Below are 19,208 nucleotides of genomic sequence, written 5' to 3' on the forward strand. Positions count from 1 at the left end.
CAGGAACTGTGTCTTTCAAGGACTTTTGGCATTTACATCAGGGATTCATAGCTGTTCTAAATAGTTCACTCATATCTGGGAAGATTATCTTATTTCTCCTGCCTCAGTCTCCTGAGTAGCTGGGATTACAGGCAACTGCCACCACACCCTGTTTGATTTTTTTTTTTTTTTTTTTTCCCGTAAAACTTTGAGTGCAGGAACTGTGTCTTTCAAGGACTTTTGGCATTTACATCAGGGATTCATAGCTGTTCTAAATAGTTCACTCATATCTGGGAAGATTATCTTATTTAGTCAGGAACACAGTTTTGGAGGAGTATCTGTAGAGCTGCAGGAAGAAAAGGAGAACCCTTACTATGGGCATTTGTCACTTTAACCCAGACATTGGTAACTGTGTGTGTGTGTGTGTGTGCGCGCGCGCAACCAGATCATATCTGGAGTTAGAGTTTTCTTGTCTTTCAGTATCCTGTATAGCACAGAAACTTGAATGTAGAAAGTTTTCATTGAAGAATTGACTGTGATCCTTCCTGATCACTGGGCTTATTGCTTCCTGGGCATCCACTGGCTTGCTTTTAATTTAGTTTTAAACCAGACTTTTAAAGTAGAACCAACCAGGGGGCAAGAATGTTGGGGACATGATTTTCCAGTGCTACTCATGTAAACTTAACTTTTTAATTCCTTTTTTGGAATAAAACAGGCTCTTCACTGTTTACAGGGTTATTTCTAGGTTGCAAAAATTATCTCTCTTTCAACATTTTTTTGTAATTCCTATATCTCCCATTCGATCTTGGCTGCCGCAAATAGAAAGTGTGAGGACATTTTTTTCTTGTGTCTGTGGTAGAAACAGTAACTGCTCCAGTTCTGTCAAGTAGATTCATTGGATCTTCTTATAAAAATAATATAATGTTTTTGATAATAAAAATAAATTTGAAAACTTCAAATGAGGTGTTTTAGTTAGAATGATGTTCAAAAGTTTTGTTCATAAGTGTTTGAGGAGGTCATTTTAAGATTTTCCAAGTGTATTAGTCTGTTTTCACGCTGCTAATAAAGACATACCTGAGACTGGGCAATTTACAAAAGAAAGAAGTTTATTGGACTTAACAGTTCCACGTGACTGGGGAGGCTTCACAATCATGGCGGAAGGCAAGGAGCAGCAAGTCACGTCTTACATGGATGGCAGCAGGCAAAGAGATCTTGTGCAGGAAAACTCCCCCTTATAATAACCATTCGATCTTATGAGACTTACTATCACGAGAACAGCACGGGAAAGACCTGCCCCCATGATTCAGTTACCTCCCACTGCGTCCCTCCTACAACATATGGGAATTCAAGATGAGATTTGTTTGGGGGACACAGCTAAACCGTATCACCAAGTATATCTCTGGCTACACTTAGGAATGTCTCATCTATTTAAGTCTTTTTTAAGCTCTACATATTAACTTCAGAAAGTACAAATAAAAATAAGAATAAAAACTACCAAAGATTTTATCAGTTGTGTTATAACCCCTGTTAACTTTTTGACCATTATTTATTTTTTGTTTTTTGTTTTTTTCATATGTATAGCCAGTTAGATGGTGTTTTTACACTCATCCACTTTTAAAATTGAAAACAAGGGATATAGCAATCTTTTCTATACAAAGAGAAACACTGTAGTAAGAGCAACGTTTTTATCCTTTAGGTACTCATAGACTAGTGACGGAAAAATTCATGTCATACTACATAACAGAATGACCTAAGTTCCATTTGTCTGTGGTGGAGTCAGCTAAACATTTTCATTGAGGATATTCTGTGTGCTGAACATTTGTGGCCATTATCTCATTTTATCTATGCAGTAACTCTGTGAGATTATTATATAGATGAAGCCACTGAAATTTAGAGATTAGGTAAATTGGCCACATAGTTCATAAACAGCTAGGAGTTTGCCCAGGTTTGTTGACACTTAAATCCATGCTATTTATTTATTTATTTATTTAAGATGGAGTCTTGCTCTGTCGCCCAGGCTGGAGTGCAATGGCGTGATCTCGGCTCACTGCAGCCTCGTCTCCCGTGTTCGAGTGATTCTCCTGCCTCAGCTTCCTGCGTAGCTGGGATTACAGGCGCCTGCCACCACGCCTGCCTAATTTTTGTATTTTTTGTAAAGACAGGGTTTCACTATGTTGGTCAGGCTGATTTCGAACTGCTAACCTCGTGATCTGCCCGCCTCGGCCTCCCAAAGTGTTGGGATTACAGGCGCGAGCCACCAAGCCCGGCAAATCCATGCTTTTAAACATTACTCTGTATGGTGTGATAATGAACAGCTACTATATCTGACTGTTCATCTGTCTGTCCATCTGTATTGAATAAAGGAGAAGGAGTTGGAGAATAAAGGGAAATCTACAGATACGCTGAGGAAAATAATAATAAAATAACTTAGAAAGAGACATCCTCAAAGGATAATCAGTGGAAACCAGCTTTGATAAAGTAGTAGCACTTTATTGTGGTACTTGTAACATGACTGCTAACGAATTATAAAGGTTTGGTATAGATATTTGGCATAAATAAACTTATTGCCTCTTCATGTTTGCTCTGTAGATTAAGTTATGTCAAAGACCACAAGCTGATGGTTCCCAGTTCTTGATTTAAGAGCCAGGAACTGTCCTATCAAAGCAGTTTAAGTGAAATTCAGGCCCTAGAACTAGCACATGTAGCCAAAATATTCTAAAGTTTTGTAGATATCCTACAGATACATGATTTTGTTGAATTAGTCAATTTAGCATTGTGCCAACCACTACGCAGTCTCACAAATAAAAGTATGTGTTATCTTCCTAAAGGAGCTTATGAAGTAGACATGTTCACAGGTAATAGATTATTTTCAGTGCTGTGGAAACACATAGAGGGGAGCAGTTTTACATGAAGAATCACCAGAAGTGCAGTCAGTCCGCATTTTTCTCGTATTCAAAAGCCATCTTATTCCTATCTTGTGTGATTTTATTTTATATGAATGAATATCTTTTTCCTTCTAGGTATATTTGTTTTTCTGTTTAGTTATCTCATATGTAAATATTGCTAGTTTAAATATTTGTTTTCTACCAGCTGACAAATATATTTTAGCTTCTGTTGATATCTTTTTAGCAGAAGTTTAAAAACTGTTCTTGTCATGTTCTGAGTCAAGCATAAGTAATAATATTGTATAAATTAATTGGCTCTTAATGTTGTATGGATTGCTTTCTCTAATGAAGTTAGGAAGCATTCAAAATTTGATTTATTCTTTTTTTTTTGAGGTGGAGTCTCCCTCTGTCGCCCGGGCTGGAGTGCAGTGGCCGGAGCTCAGCTCACTGCAAGCTCCGCCTCCCGGATTTACGCCATTCTCCTGCCTCAGCCCCCCGAGTAGCTGGGACTACAGGCGCCCGCCACCTCACCCGGCTAGTTTTTGTATTTTTTTTAGTAGAGACGAGGTTTCACCGCGTTAGCCAGGATGGTCTCGATCTCCTGACCTCGTGATCCGCCCGTCTCGGCCTCCCAAAGTGCTGGGATTACAGGCTTGAGCCACCGCGCCCGGCGATTTATTCTTAAAGTAAATGAAGATTTGAAGAGTGGTGTAAATATATATAGAAGAAGGACTATGTTAGCAACTCCTTTTTTTTTTTTTTAATTTTTATATTTTGAGACAGAGTCTCACTCTGTCACCCAGGCTGGAGTGCAATGGCGTGATCTTGGCTCACTGCAACCTCTACCCCCCAGGTTCAAGCAATTCTCCTGCCTCAACCTCCTGAGTAGCTGGAATCACAGGCACCTGCCACTATTTTTGTGTTTTTAGTAGAGATGGGGTTTCACCATGTTGGTCAGGCTGGTCTGGAACTCCTGACCTCAGATGATACCCCCGCCTCAGCCTCCCAAAGTGCTGGGATTACAGGCGTGAGCCACCACACCCAGCCTAAGCAACTTCTTTTTAACACTGTTGACATATTTTAAACTATATTTAACAACATTACTGGAATGATTATTTGAGATAACCTGCTAATTGAACACAAATCAATTGAAAATCTGGACTATCTGCTGTAAGAGGGTTTTCTAGTTTCAAGTCTAGGATAATTGATTCCTTAATTTCCCACTCCCCACCTGTGTTTTCATATTCCTTTCCTGTGCATTTATTTTCAGTATCCTATAGTTTTTACAACACTATACAAATCAAAGGAATTGTTACTCCAGCTTGGTCATTTAATATAGAAGATGCATGTAAGCCATGATTCTTGTCATTACTTATTTGGCTCTTTGCATTTAGGATTCTTGTCATATACAGTTACTGTATATTGTAATCTGTCAAATTTGAAAATTTTTTTCACAAGAAAAGTATATTTTAAAGATAAAATTAATCCAAAAGTAGTGCCAAATAGGAGTGCTTATTAATATAGATTTGTGTATCACTAAGGATAATTACTAATTAATACTTTTACACAATTTTAAAATGTATAAACACCGTTAGCTAGGTAAACTTACTTAAACTTACTTAAACTTAACAACAACTTTATGATGGGTATTGTGATACTAGCTTTATAGATTGCAAAACTGAGTCTCAGAGAGGTCAAATGACTTGCCCAAGGACAAAGAATTAAGTGGCAGTGCAGGAACTGGAACCTATATTTGTATGATTTTGAATCCAGAAGTATTTTAATTACTTACATTTAATCAGTAGCTTCCAGAGTGCTTATGAATGTTTTATTTTGGCTTAAACATTTGTCTTGCAATTCCATTTACAGTATATGATATGCAAACACTGATTTGTATAGTAAATGCAAAGATAACTTCAGTCTGGTCTTTACCCTAATGATCACCAACTAGGGAAAAGTCATTCATTTAAATGAGGCTGTAGAGCAGCTTTTCCCAAAGTGTGAGGTATGCTAGTATAGGTATCAAAGGAATATTTATTATTTTAATGTAATTCCCAGCCTAAAAGGCCATCAGCCCTCAGACCAACCAACAACAGGTTTATTCTAGATCCTATGTAGTGAAGCCTAAATCTCCCTTAAAAGCTCAAACTTTCTTCTCCCCTGTCCTCACTTCTCTTGAAGTTTTTTGTCTAGCTCCTTCCCTTCTGGGCACATGTAGTCTCCTCATAATTTCCTCCAGTCTGTCACCCTTGCCTTTCCGATATTTGACTCTTCATATTTCTTCAGTAATATCCAACTCTTCTTCCTCAGCTCCAACTTTCTCCCTTTTCAGGTTTTTTTTTTTTTTTTTTAATCCCTTTCCAAGATCCACACATCAAACACCAGTGTCCTCTTTACCCCTTGGGTTCTTCGTAACACTGTCATGTACACCTTAGCTCTACCCTCCTAGTCTTGTCCCACCTCCCATCCCTTTACAGCTCCTCCTCCACTCAACTGCATTCACAACCCACCCTAACCCCTCAACCTGGGACTAACAGAAATAACCTGCTCAACAAAATCTATGGTATGAAGTGTCTTTCTCACCAAACCAAGGTCTAACTGGTTCCAGGGTTAGGAGGTCTTGTTTTTTTCCTCTTGGCTGTCTCATAACTGAACTCCATAGGCTCTCTCCACACTTTTAAATGTTTTCTACACTTTTGTGCTTATTCACTATTCCTGAGCTTACATTGTACAGTTTTGGTGATCCAAAATGTTCTGGGGTTCAGGAATAATATGGGGAACATTTTAAAAAAGAATTAAGAGCAGTTGACAAAGTCTCCTGCCTTGAAAGGAAATTTTGGCTTACAAAGGACCACTGTTAAATCAGATTGGACAGGAGGTGATATCAAAGAAATATGCAGGTAGTAAGGGTATGAGACAAAACTTCTAATGCATGAAGTTTGGGAATACTGCTCTAGAGTATTTGAAATTCAAATTTATTCATTCAGTCAGTCACTTATTCACTCATGCATTCACCATGTGGTCATTCACTCAACCAACCAACAAATACTTATATTAAGCGCCTATTCTGTACCAAGCTCTGGGCTAGCTATGCAGTAGTGTGACAAAAATTCACAGTTCCAGCCCTCATGGAGTTTCCTGTGTAAGGGAAGGGAGATTCCATGTGCTTTCATGAAAAGCAGCGTTTTTGTTTCTTAAAAAGAAAAAAGTGCCTACTTAAACAGATTTTAAAAATATAACTGAAGTGACAAAAATACACTCTCTGTAAATAAATAATATCTAATAGATGTGTTACCACTCAGAATTTCTATTACCATAAATAAATGTACCAAACCTGGTGTCAGAGATCACTGTGGGCCAGGTTAGAAAAACAAACACTTTTCTTTTTTTTTTTTTTGAGACGGAGTCTCGCTCTGTTGCCTGGGCTGGAGTGCAGTGGCCAGATCTCAGCTCACTGCAAGCTCTGCCTCCCGGGTTTACGCCATTCTCCTGCCTCAGCCTCCGGAGTAGCTGGGACTACAGGCGCCTGCCACCTCACCCGGCTAGTTTTTTGTATTTTTTAGTAGAGACGGGGTTTCACCGTGTTAGCCAGGATGGTCTCGATCTCCTGACCTCGTGATCCGCCCGTCTCGGCCTCCCAAAGTGCTGGGATTACAGGCTTGAGCCACCGCGCCCGGCCAACCACTTTTCACTTGAAAATACATCACTCCATTATTCAGTGTTATAAAATGAAGAAAAATCACTATTACTGCTCTAGTTAGTAAATGAAAATGTATTTGCTTATTACAAATGTTGGTTTGATTTTGAATCTCCTGAAGTACCTATCTCCTGAGGTACTGGCTGAGCTTTAAGGACAGCTTGCAACGCTGGATCTTCCCATGGGCCACCATCTCTAATGATTCGAGTCACCAGTTCCAGATTCACATTTCCATATCAGCAGAGGTGATTCTGGTATTCCTGGAATGACCCAAGAATATCCTTTAAGGGCTCTTCATAAAACTCACCTCTTCCAAAGAATAGCAGCAACTCGAAGAAACTCACAGCAAGGCTACTCAAAACGTATTGTATGTGCTCACATTCATCTGGGAATGTTGTAAAACAACAAAGTACAGTCTGAAGAATCTGAAGCTGTGGCAAAGGGACCTGCCATCTTCCAGCATCATCTTCAACCACCTGACAGAAGCGTCAGCAATAACCCCGACTGCTGATCACGCAGCCACCGCAGCTGCCGCTGCCAGCACCGCCTCTGCTGTCGCCTGCACCTCTAAGCCCCACAGGACCCAGCAGGGACTCCACAGTGGCCACGAACTCTTCTCCGAGGCGTTCGGCCTTTTGGTCGCTCTCCTCCTCCGCCATGAGGCTCTCGCCGCCCAACGCGTACCAGCCCCTGCTCCTCTACCGCTGACTGCTTAGGCTAACCTCCCAAATTGGAAAATATTTTAAAACGAGAAGTGATGTAATCTATTAATATAATCTTTGTAATTATAATTTGTTTAGGCAGTTTTCATTTTGGGCTCTATTTTCTTTATATCCATACTGATGTTTTGTTTACTTGTTCTATCAAATACTGAGAGGCCCTAGCCTACTATCCCTGCTTTAAAAATTTTGGTTGGGGTATAATTCAACCTCCGAACAACCTAAACTAAGACCATGGGTATTAACATTTCCAACTGAAGCTATCGGTTTGTCTGTTTCTTTCTTAGTTCTGTTAGTTTTTATGTTACTAATTTTCAGGCTCGTTTATTGAAGATGCATACGTAATTAGAATGGTTATGCCTCCATAATTAATTTCCTCTTTTATCTGAATTGACTTCTTTATCTCATTTTATAATACTCTTTGCCTTGAAGTCTGCTTTATTATTTATATGCCAACTTTCTTACCCTTGCAGTTTACATGGTATATCTTTCTGCATTCATTTGTTTTCAACTCATTTGGCCTCATAAACTATATGACTTAGGTATATATTTATATCTAATATGTATATTAGATGTATATATGAGTCCATTCTCACATTGCTGTAAAGAACTACCTGAGAGACTGGATAATTCATAAAAGAGATTTAATTGACTCACAATTCTGCAGGCTGTACAGGAAGCGTGGCTGGGGGGCCTCAGGAAATTTACAGTCCTGGCAGAAGGTGAAAGGGAAGCAAGCACGTCTTACGTGGCCAGAGGAGGAGGAAGAGAACAAAGAGGGAGAATGCCACACACTTTTAACAACCAGATCTCATGAGAACTCACTATCAGGAGAACAACAAGGGGGAAGTCCCTCCCCATGATCCAGTCACCTCCCTCTAGGCCCTTCCTCCAACACTGGGGATTACAATTTGACCTGAGATTTGGGTGGGGACCCAAATCCAAACCATATCAATATATAATCATCATATATAAGTATGTGAACTATAATTGCTTTTTAATCAGTTTTTATAATTTATGTTTATTAATTGGAGTATTTAATCCATTTATAATTACACATATTTTGACTGTTTAAAATGGTATTGGAATCCCAAGTCTCTTCATTTTCATTTATTCATTTTGTCATTATTTTTCAGATTGATTTGTGTTCAAGTTCACTGACTTCCATATAGTTTCCTTTTTTTTTTTTTTTTTTGGAGACAGAATCGTGTACTGTCATCCAGGCTGGAGTGCATGGAGTACGTGGAGTGCAGTGGCACCATCTCAGCTCACTGCAACCTCTGTCTCCCAGGTTTAAGTAATTCCCCTGCCTCAGCCTCCTGAGTAGCTGAGATTACAGGCGCACACCACCATGCCCGGCTAATTTTTGTATTTTTAGTAGAGACGGGGTTTCATGTGTTGGCCAGGCTGATGTCGAACTCCTGACCTCAAGTGATCCGCCCATCTTAGCCTTCCAAAGTGCTGGGATTACAGGTGTGAGCCACTGCACTGGCCTAGTTTCCATTTTTCTGTTGATATTTACTTCTATTCACTCATTAAGACTATATTTTATTTCGTTAATACATTTTCCTTTAGTTCTTTGAACATATTTATAAGAGCTATTTTTAAGTATTTGTCAGTTGAATCTAACATCTTTTGGGGCCATTTTCTATTGACTGCTTTTTTCTTGATGATAAGTCGCATTTTCCTTTTTGCCTGTCTAGTAATTTTTAAATTATATACTGTACCTTGTGGATGTATGGTGGAAACTCTGGGGTTTTGTTATTTTTCTTTGAATGCTATTGATTTTCATTCTGATAGGCTGTCCAGTTACTTGCTGTTCATCCTTAACTCTTGCAGGCTTAGTTTTACACTTTTGGAAAGATCAGGTTATTTCCCAAGTTCTTTTTTTTTTGAGATGGAGTCTCGCTCTGTCGCCCAGGCTGGAGTGCAGCGGTGTGATCTCAGCTCACTGCAAGCTCCTCCTCATGGGTTCATGCCATTCTCCTTCCTCAGCCTCCCAGGTAGCTGGGACTACAGGCGCCTGCCACCATGCCCAGCTAATTTTTTGTATTTTTAGTAGAGACGAGGTTTCACCGTGTTAGCCAGGATGGTCTCAATCTCCTGACCTCGTGATCCGCCCTCCTTGGCCTCCCAAATTGCAGGGATTACAGGCGTGAGCCACTGCACCCGGCCCCCAAGTTCTTTTAAATTTGTAGGATGCAACCTCCAAACTGTGTTTCCTTTGGATCTTTTAGGTTTTAATATTAGGTTTTGTTAGGTTAGTACTAGAGTACTTAGAGTAAAGTAGGTCTTACTTTAGAGCCTGGTTCTTTTTCATAAGATGTGTCAGCTGAATGTCCAAGAAATTAGCAAGGTTTCTCTCTCTCTCTCTTTTTTCTTTTTTTTTTTAAAAAGAGACAGGGTCTCACTATGTTGCCCAGGCTGTCTTGAACTCTTGGGCTCAAGCAGTCCTCCTGCCTCAGCTTCCCAAAGTGTTGGGATTACAGGCGTGAGCCACCACACCTGCCCTTCTCTACTTTTGCTTGTCTGGAAATCCTGTGTTCTTCCAATGCCACTTAACCTCTAGTGTTTGTGTTTTAAGCAGTTGGTCTCTAGTAAACCTGGACTACTTTCTCTCTGGGTAGGCCAACCTTTAGCCAAGTACACGCATGTGACATCTAGGGATCTCCTCTCCTTACTTTCCAGTTTCCTGCCCAGAATAATTTAGCTGCTTCATTTGTCTTAAACTCTGATCTCTACCTCCTCAACTCAGCAGAAACATACAATTACGTGCTGTACACTGGTTGCAATATTGATTTTTATCAGAATTTCTGGGCAATTATGGTGTTGACTTGGTGAGTTCCTCTTCTCTCGGGAATTACAGTCTTGTGTTTATTTTACGAAACCTGAATACAGTTGCCTCGTGTGTTTTGTCATTTTTGATGGTGGTTTACAATGGGAGGGCTAGCTGGTACCAATTACTTCGTCATAGCCAGAAGTGCATGATTCTGAGTATATAAATTTATTGTGTCGTCCTGAGACTTACTTGTATTTTCCATTAGTGATTTGTTCAAACCCACTCCCCAAATAAAATTTTGTGTCTGGCTTTTATTGGAGGGGGAACAAAACTTTCTCTATTAAAGAGGCATAGCATTTTAATGATTTTCTAAAATTTTATTGCACTTTATAGAGTATCTGATAAGTGTCATGGTTCTTCCCTGTCTCCTCTGGGGAAGACACTACCGTATCTTTGGTTTATCTTATTTTCATCAATGTAAGTATTAACTGTACATGTGGATGCTATTTGACAAAAGATAACTAGAAATATTACCTGCTGAATTTTTTTTTTTTTTTTTTTTTTTGAGACTTAGTCTCGCTCTGTCGCCCAGGCTGGAGTGCAGTGGTGCGATCTGGGCTCACTGCAAGCTCCGCCTCCAGGGTTCACTCCATTCTCCTGCCTCAGCCTCCTGAGTAGCTGGCACTACAGGTGCCCGCCACCACGCCTGGCTATATTTTTTTTTGTATTTTTAGTAGAGATGGGGTTTCAGTGTGTTAGCCAGGATGGTCTCAATCTCCTGACCTTGTGATCTGCCTGCCTCGGCCTCCCAGAGTGTTGGGATTACAGGCGTGAGCCACTGCGCCCTGCCCTGAATCATTTTTAAAACTGGAAATTAATGGTGTGGCCACTTGTAAAATAAATTTTTGCAGATATTACTTCAGTCATTAAATGTTTAGTGAGTGCCTGTTTTATTGCCATTGCTGGCATTGTACTTGGCACTAGGAGTATAAGGGAGAACAAAATAGATGTGCATGATCCCCATCCTTGTTGAATTTACATTCCACTATGGGAGACAGGCAATAAATACAAAGAAACAACATCAAAAATTACAGATTATGGTATCTACCAGGAAGAAAACAAACAGGGTTCTATGGTTGAGAACAGTGAGTTCCTAGTTTAGTTAGGGTGGTCAGAGAAGATCTCTTTGAGGAGTTTTATATTTAAACTGAATGGATAAGGAGGTAGTGTCCTTATGGGAGTAGTTGAATTAGGTACTATGTTGGGTTTTTAAATACCTTTCCAGTACCCATGAAGATCCTGAGGAAAGTTTTGTTATATTAGAGGAACTGAAAGAAGATAAATGTGTCTGAAGTATGAACAAGGGGAAGAAAATGACAAGATTTAAGTTGGGAAGGTGGAGATAGGCTAGATCATTTAGGACCCTGTAGACAATGGTTAGGAGCTTGATTTCTTCTTATCTTCTTTCTTCCATCCTGGAATAGGGTAACCACATAATTTGTTGTACAAAAACTGGTGTACTCTGAATAAAAAGGAACACCAACTGGATGGAATACTGGGTTGGCAGATGTAATCTAGCCCTGTTTGGGAAAATCATCCTAATTGTGTGCATAACATGTGTAGAAATAATATAGATTCTACCTGCAGATTACCTTTAAATCTTTTATATTATTATTATTATTGTTATAATACTTTAAGTTCTGGAATACATGTGCAGAATGTGCAGCTTTGTTACATAGGTATACATGTGCCATTGTGGTTTGCTGCACCCATCAACCCATCATCTACATTTCTCCTAATGCTATCCCTCCTCTGGCCCCTCACCCCCTGACAGGCACTGGTGTGTGATTTTCCCCTCCCTGTGTCCATGTGTTCTCACTGTTCAACTCCCACTTATGAGTGAGAGCCTGCGGTGTTTGTTTTTCTGTTCCTGTGTTAATTTGCTGAGAATGATGGTTTCCAGCTTCACCCATGTCCCTGCAAAGGACATGAATTCTTCCTTTTTTATGGCTGCATAGTATTCCATGGTGTATGTGTGCCACATTTTGTTTATCCAGTCTATCATTGATGGGCATTTGGGTTGGTTCCAAGTCTTTGCTATTATGAACAGTGCTGCAATAAACATACATGTGCATGTGTCTTTATAGTAGAATGGTTTATAATCCTTTGGGTATATACCAAGTAATGGGGTTGCTGGGTCAAATGTTTTTTCTGGTTCTAGATCTTTTTTTTTTTCCCCCCCTGCCCAGGCTGGAGTGCAGTGGTGCGATCTTGGCTCACTACAGCCTCAGCCACCCGGCTTCAAGCGATTCTCCTGCCTCAGTCTCCCAAGGACCTGAGATTACAGGCGTGCACCACCGTGCCCAGCTAATTTTTGTATTTTTAGTAGAAATGTGATTTCACCATGTTGGCCAGGCTGGTCTCGAATGCCTGACTTCAGGTGATCTGCCCACCTCAGCCTCCCAAAGTGCTGGGATTACAGGCGTGAGCCACCACGTCTGGCCTCTGGTTCTAGATCCTTGAGGAATTGCCACACTGTCTTCCACAGTGGTTTAATTTACACTCCCACCAACAGTGTAAAAGTGTTCTATTTCTCCACATCTTCTCCAGCATCTATTGTTTCCTGACTTTTTAATGATCGCCTTTCTAACTGGTATAAGGTAGTATCTCATTGTGGTTTTGATTTGCATTTCTCTAATGAGCAGAGGTGATGAGCTTTTTTTCATGTTTGTTGGCTGTATAAATGTCTTCTTTGGAGAAGTGTCTGTTCATATCCTTCGCCCACTTTTTGATTGAGTTGCTTTTTCTTGTAAATTTGTTTAAGTTCCTTGTAGGTTCTGGGTATTAGCCCTTTGTCAGCTGGATAGATTGCAAAAATGTTCTCCCATTCTGTAGGTTACTTGTTCACTATGATGATAGTTTCTTTTGTTGTGCAGAAGCTGTTTAGTTTAATTAGATCCCATTTGTCAATTTTGGCTTTTGTTGCCATTCCTTTTGGTGTTTTAGTCATGAAGTCCTTGCCCATGGCTGTGTCCTGAATGGTATTGCCTAGGTTTTATTCTAGGGTTTTTATGGTTTTAGGTCTTACATTTAAGTCTTTAATCCATCTTGAGTTAATTCTACTTACTATCTATATAGGCCTTGGGCAATTTAATGTCTCTGTGCCTCAGATTTCCCGTTTGCAGTATGGGGAAATAATATCCTCACTGGGAATGAAGATTAAGTAAAATAATATATGCATCAGAACACACAGTACCTGGCACATGCCGAGTACTTAGTAAATCTGTTCTTTCAGCAAATATTTATTGAAAGGTTATTATGTGCCAGACATTATGCTAGACAATGGGGATTAAACATTGAACCAAACACAGAAATCCTTGCCTTCATTGGGTTTATATTCTGGTGCTGAGAAGTAGGTGATAAATAAGTTAAAAATGGGATGTAAGGTGGTAATAAATGCAATGTAGCAAAAACATGACACAGAGAATGGAATATGGAATATGCTGGCAGCAGAAGAGGATGGTGAGCGAATATGGAATATGCTGGCAGTAGAAGGGGATAGTGAGCTGAAAGTTTAAGTAGATTGATCAGAGTAGACCTCATTGAGAAGGCAGGATTTGAACAGGGATTTAAGGAAGTGAAGGATTGAGCCAGCTACAGCAGGATTTCAGGCAGAGGGAACATGCAGAGATGATATGGGAAGCTGGTAGGAGGTTTTAAGCAGGGGAGTGACAGGAAATGGTTTGTGTTCCAGAATGGAGACTAGGCTGTGGATAAGAGAGAGTGACAGTAGGGAAACAAGTTGGTAATTGACATAAAAGATGTTGAACCAGGGTGGTATCAGTGGAGGTAGTGAGAAATGGTTGGATTCTGAAACTACTCGGAGGTAGAACTGACAGGATTTACTGATAAATTTGATAAGCTGTTTGAGAGAAAAAGAGGTGCCAAAGGTTTTTTTAGCTAGAGCAACTAGAAGGATGAAGTTGCCATTTACTGAAATGGGAAATAACTGTGGGAGGAATAAATTCAGGGGTGAAGATTAGGAGATTCAGTTTTAGGCATCCTATTAGACACCCAAGCATTAGTGTTAACAGTTGTTAGTTATCCAATAAATGTTAGCTGTTATAATCATTCATTAAATATTTATTGGCACTGGTGGACAGTTTGCTGTGTTCTTGGAATTAAAAAGGTGGTCAAAACTAGACAATCTTCTTGCATTTATGGAATTTGCAGTCTAATCGGAAACATAGGAATTGGTTAAAGGACTTCATCGTTGGTAGTATTTTTTTTTCCTTAAAACAAACAAAACAAAAGAAAACCTTTAATTAGGGCACCTAAAGAGAAATAAGAGTGACTTAACAAAATCGTAGGTATCCCTTGATATCTAAATTTAGTAGGTTCTTACGGGCAGATAGTGAGGGATATGTGTACATTGATGTTTCAGACTACTTACATAAATGGTTTCTTTCAGTAGACATATCTTTTAAGTTTCTTATTTAACAATATCTCATTCTTAAAATTGGTTAGCTTAACTAATATGAGAGAATGAAGCTTCGTGAATTTACCTTCATTTAGTTGAAATGAGAGAGCTGTATATTGAATTCAGTGTTTAAAAGTATTACATATTTCATGAAATACTTAGGTTGTTAGAAATGTTCCCCTTTGTTTCTTTCATTAAAAATGTTTTACTTTTCCTTTTTATTAGCTAAGGACCATTTTTTTGTAACTGAAGTCTTTAATAATAGCATTATAGTATCATCTATTTACCTTTCTCTTACAACATTGAAGTATTAATTTTTGTATTTTAAAAAAACAGGTTCGTCATAAGGCATCGCAGAAGGTTTATGCTATGAAGCTTCTTAGTAAGTTTGAAATGATAAAAAGATCAGATTCTGCCTTTTTTTGGGAAGAAAGAGATATTATGGCCTTTGCCAATAGCCCCTGGGTGGTTCAGGTAAGCATACTAACTTTTATAAGTTTATTTCCTTTTTTTAATGAGTGCTTTATTATTCGTGAGTTGATTTTTGTGTACCAAGTCTTATGCTTCATTTACATAGTAACAGTGCAGTTATTTTTGGGAGATTTGATTCAGAACATTTGTTTAATGTTCCAAAACAGTATGTCCACATAGATATGACATGTAATACTTACTTAAATTGTTGTATGGAGGCAAATATTACTTACAACTTTTTCTTCTTAATTCTTTTATAAAGAATTGGCTCGAATACCAGTATGCCATTATTTCATACCCACTTATTCTTGTGATTTACATAGTAGGAACGTAGTAAATTCATTGAATCATCTGAGAGGATATATACATATTAATATTCCAGCACGGCACATTCTATACATATGTAACAAACCTGCACATTGTACACATGTACCCTAGAACTTAAAATATAATAATTTTTTTAAAAAAAGTTTTTATGGCCAGGCGCAGTGGCTCACACCTGTAATCCCAGCACTTCGGGAGGCCGAGGCAGGTGGATCATGAGGTCAGGAGATTGAGACCATCATGGCTAACACAATGAATCCCTATCTCTGCTAAAAATACAAAAAATTAGGCAGGCATGGTGGCACGCACCTGTAATTCCAGCTACTTGGGAGGCTGAGGCAGGAGAATCGCTTGAACCCGGGAGGCGGAGGTTACAGTGAGCCGAGATTGTGCCACTGCACTCCAGCCTGGGTGACAGAGCTAGACTCTGTCTCAAAAAAAAAGAAGTTTATGTTACATTTATCAGCCTATCTTGAAAAGAAAAACAAAACAAAAAAACTTCCTACAATAAACATTTAGAAAATTCTACAATATTATAATATTATGGCTCCTAATTTTGCCTTTTATTTGACTGTGGGTTAAGGAATTTATGTTTCTGCTTTGCCTTCTTTCTTTTTTTTTTTTTTTTTTTTTGAGATGAAGTCTTGCTCTGTTGCCCAGACTGGAGTGCAGTGTTGCAATCTCTGTTCACTGCATCCTCTGCCTCCCAGGTTCAAGCTGTTCTCCTGCCTCAGTCTCTCGAATAGCTGAGACTACAGGCACCTGCCACTATGCCCGGCTAATTTTTGCATTTTTAGTAGACATGGGGTTTCGCCGTGTTGGCCAGACTGGTCTCGAACTGCAGACCTCAAGTGATCTGCCTGCCTTAGCCTCCCAAAGTGCTGGGATTACAGACGTGAGCCTCCGCACCTGGCCTTTGCCTTCTTTACTACTATATTTCTCTCTAGCTTTGCTTCTCTAAAAAATTTTTTTATGCCAGTAACTAAATCTGCAAGCATTTTTGAACAAGTATCATGAGTAAGATTAGGTATATACCAGTTCTTGTCCAGAATGCTTAAATGATCTGGGAGTTTGATACCTTGCTTGTGGAAGGCAGTTCAGATCCCCACCCCTCCCCCCCCCCAAAAAAAACCTACTTTTGACCATGTTGTTTAGAAGCTCATTACTGTTACTTTTTCATAAGGTTGATCCTCACTGCTGCTCCCTCCCCCGCTGTTTTTTAAAATTGTAGGCAGTGAATAGAAATTCTGATATGTACAGCAAAACTAAAATTTTTATGGTAAATTCTATACCATGATTTTTTTTTTTTCTCTTGAGATGGAGTCTCCCTCTGTCACCCAGACTGGAGTGCATTGGCATGATCTCTGCTCATTGCAACCTCCGCTTCCTGCATTCAAGCGATTCTCCTGCCTCAGCCTCCCGAGTAGCTGGGATTACGGGTCCTCACTACCACGCCTGGCTAATTTTTGTATTTTTAGTAGAGAGATGGGGTCTCACCATGTTGGCCAGGCTGGTCTTGAGCTCCTCACCCTAGGTGATCCACCTGCCTTGACCTCCCAAAGTGCTGGGATTACAGACATGAGCCACTGTGCCCGGCCTATATACCATGATAATTTATCTGATTAAAGAATGATTGCAATAAAGTATTTGTTTCACTTTTAGCTTTAAATCGCTTTCATAGTACCAGATTGCCATTTCTAGTTATTTCATAAATTGATACTCTTTGATCTTTAAATCTGCTGTGTGAACCTTTATAAAGAATTAATTGAGATAGAAGAAAATCTGCTGATTATTGAGGTAATTGGGATACTGGATCTGAGGAAGCAAACCAATAGTGAAACACAGTACAATTGAAGAAGTAAATCCGATTATAATTGTGGCCTTTATATGCTTATCTCTCTTGGTAAAGAACAACATTCCATGCACCGTTATATTTATGTGTATAAAATGTTTTACTTTTTAGGAAAACTTGTGAAAGTGTCTGACTTATTTATTGTTTTATTCAATGATTTTGAATATTTTCACAGAATTGTACAACCATCACTACTACCTAATTTTAGGACATTTTTCTCACCCTCCAAAGAAGCCCTGGACCAATTAGCATTTATTCCCCAATTCCGCCTCTCCCCTGCCCCTGTCAACTACTAGTCTATTTTATGTCTTTATGGATTTACCTATTCTGAAAGCTTCCGATAAATCAGGTCACACAACATGTATGTATGTCTTTTGTGACATCTTTCACCTAGCCTAATGTTTTAACATTCATTCATTCATGTTGCAGCATGTATCAACACTTAATTTCTTGTTATGGTTAAATAATACTCTGTTACATGGTTTTACCACACTTTGTTCATTCATCACTTAATGGACATTTGTGTTGTTTCTCCTTTTTAACTATAATGAATAGTGCTGTTTTGAGTATTCTTTCATAAGGATTTTGGTACATATGTTCACACATTTCTTTTAGGGATCTACATTGCAGTGAAATCAGTGAGTCATCAGATATGCCTATAATTAATTTCATTGGATTATTTCCGTTTTCCAAATCTCAGCTCTTATTTTTAAATGACTATTCAATATTTAATTGTACTAATGCCCCCATAGTTACTATACTTTTGTTAGAAATAGCTCTTGTCATTTTTGTTAATATAAATTAGCCACAGTATTATAGGTCAAATCTTGGACCTATCTGTATTTCTTGGAAATATATTCTTAGGATGATTTCTGAATTCAGTAGATAAATATTGACATATTTTAAAAACTTTTATTTTTTTGCGGGTAGAGAGGACTTTGTCTTTTTAAAGCCATTTATCTATCCAGTTTGCTGTGTTTTTCTAGGGTTCTTATTTTTATGGCAAATGCTTTCTTGCTTTCCTTTGTAGTTTTATCACCCAGATGTGTACCCCTAAACACCTTAGTTTAGTTTTGGCATTTAAAAAAATTTAAGTTCAGGTATATCTTTTAAATCTCTCAACCCTCTTCTTTCATTTACTTTTGTCCCCAGGTTGAAGAAACCTGGGTTTTGCGGATCTCTTCTTATGGTGTAGTTTAACATGTTTCTCTCTCACTTGTATTTTTGTAAATTGGTTGTTAGATATAGAGGCTTGATCAGATTCAGGTTTCACTTTGGAAGGGGACGGTGCAGGACTACTTCATAGACCAGGTTCATAGGCCACCTATAAGAAGACTAATGTCTGGTTATCTGGTGTGTTACCAGGTATTTGTGCTCAGTGTCTTGATATATCATTTATTAAGGTTTGTAAAATGATACTTCAAGTCAGTCATTCCTCCTTGGTTATAGTGACTGGAATACTTCTGTGAAGAAAAATATTTCTCTGTTTACTTGTTAGTTATTCAGGGTGCAGTTCATACTGGAAGGACAGGATAAATACTTTATTCTTTTATTGTATTTACCAGTTTTCAAAATAAGGGTGACCAGTTTTGGGGGAGAATCAGTTTGAACTCATGGACTTGAAACCTGTTTGATATATTTCAGTCCTTTGAATATCTTATTGATGCTCAAATTGTGGTACCTTTGACTAGTGGGATCAGAATGAGGTTGGTTTATGAAACCTTTAATGAAGCCTTAATAGTCTTTAATAGCTTGCTTGCAAAGTGATATAGGTGCTCCAGACCTATCTTAAACATTTGTGCTCTTGATGTGTAATTAACTGTGCTTGTAGGTCTGTCTTTTATGCATGTGTGAGATTTTCTTTAGAATAGATTCCTAGCATTGGGATTGCTAGGTCAGATGGTATGCACATTTGACTTTTTGATTGGTAGCACCAGATTGCCTTGTTAAAAAATTTTTCTTTATAAGTTTACATTATCTTTGTACAATAGATGTTCTCTTTCACCACAGTTTTAGCAAATA

General features: G+C 38.8%; 1 protein-coding gene across 1 annotated transcript in view; it reads left to right on the plus strand.

Annotated features, from left to right (window-relative positions):
- Positions 1-19,208, plus strand: part of ROCK2 (Rho-associated, coiled-coil containing protein kinase 2) — a 168,918-nt gene that overhangs the window by 81,586 nt on the left and 68,124 nt on the right. Inside the window, exon 4 of the mRNA XM_011960893.1 lies at positions 14,876-15,013. Within this exon, the coding sequence (XP_011816283.1) occupies positions 14,876-15,013 (138 nt within the window). The remainder of the gene's footprint in view (positions 1-14,875; positions 15,014-19,208) is intronic.

This window comes from Colobus angolensis, unplaced genomic scaffold (assembly GCF_000951035.1).
Source record: "Colobus angolensis palliatus isolate OR3802 unplaced genomic scaffold, Cang.pa_1.0 Scaffold53, whole genome shotgun sequence".
Lineage (NCBI taxonomy): Eukaryota > Metazoa > Chordata > Mammalia > Primates > Cercopithecidae > Colobus > Colobus angolensis.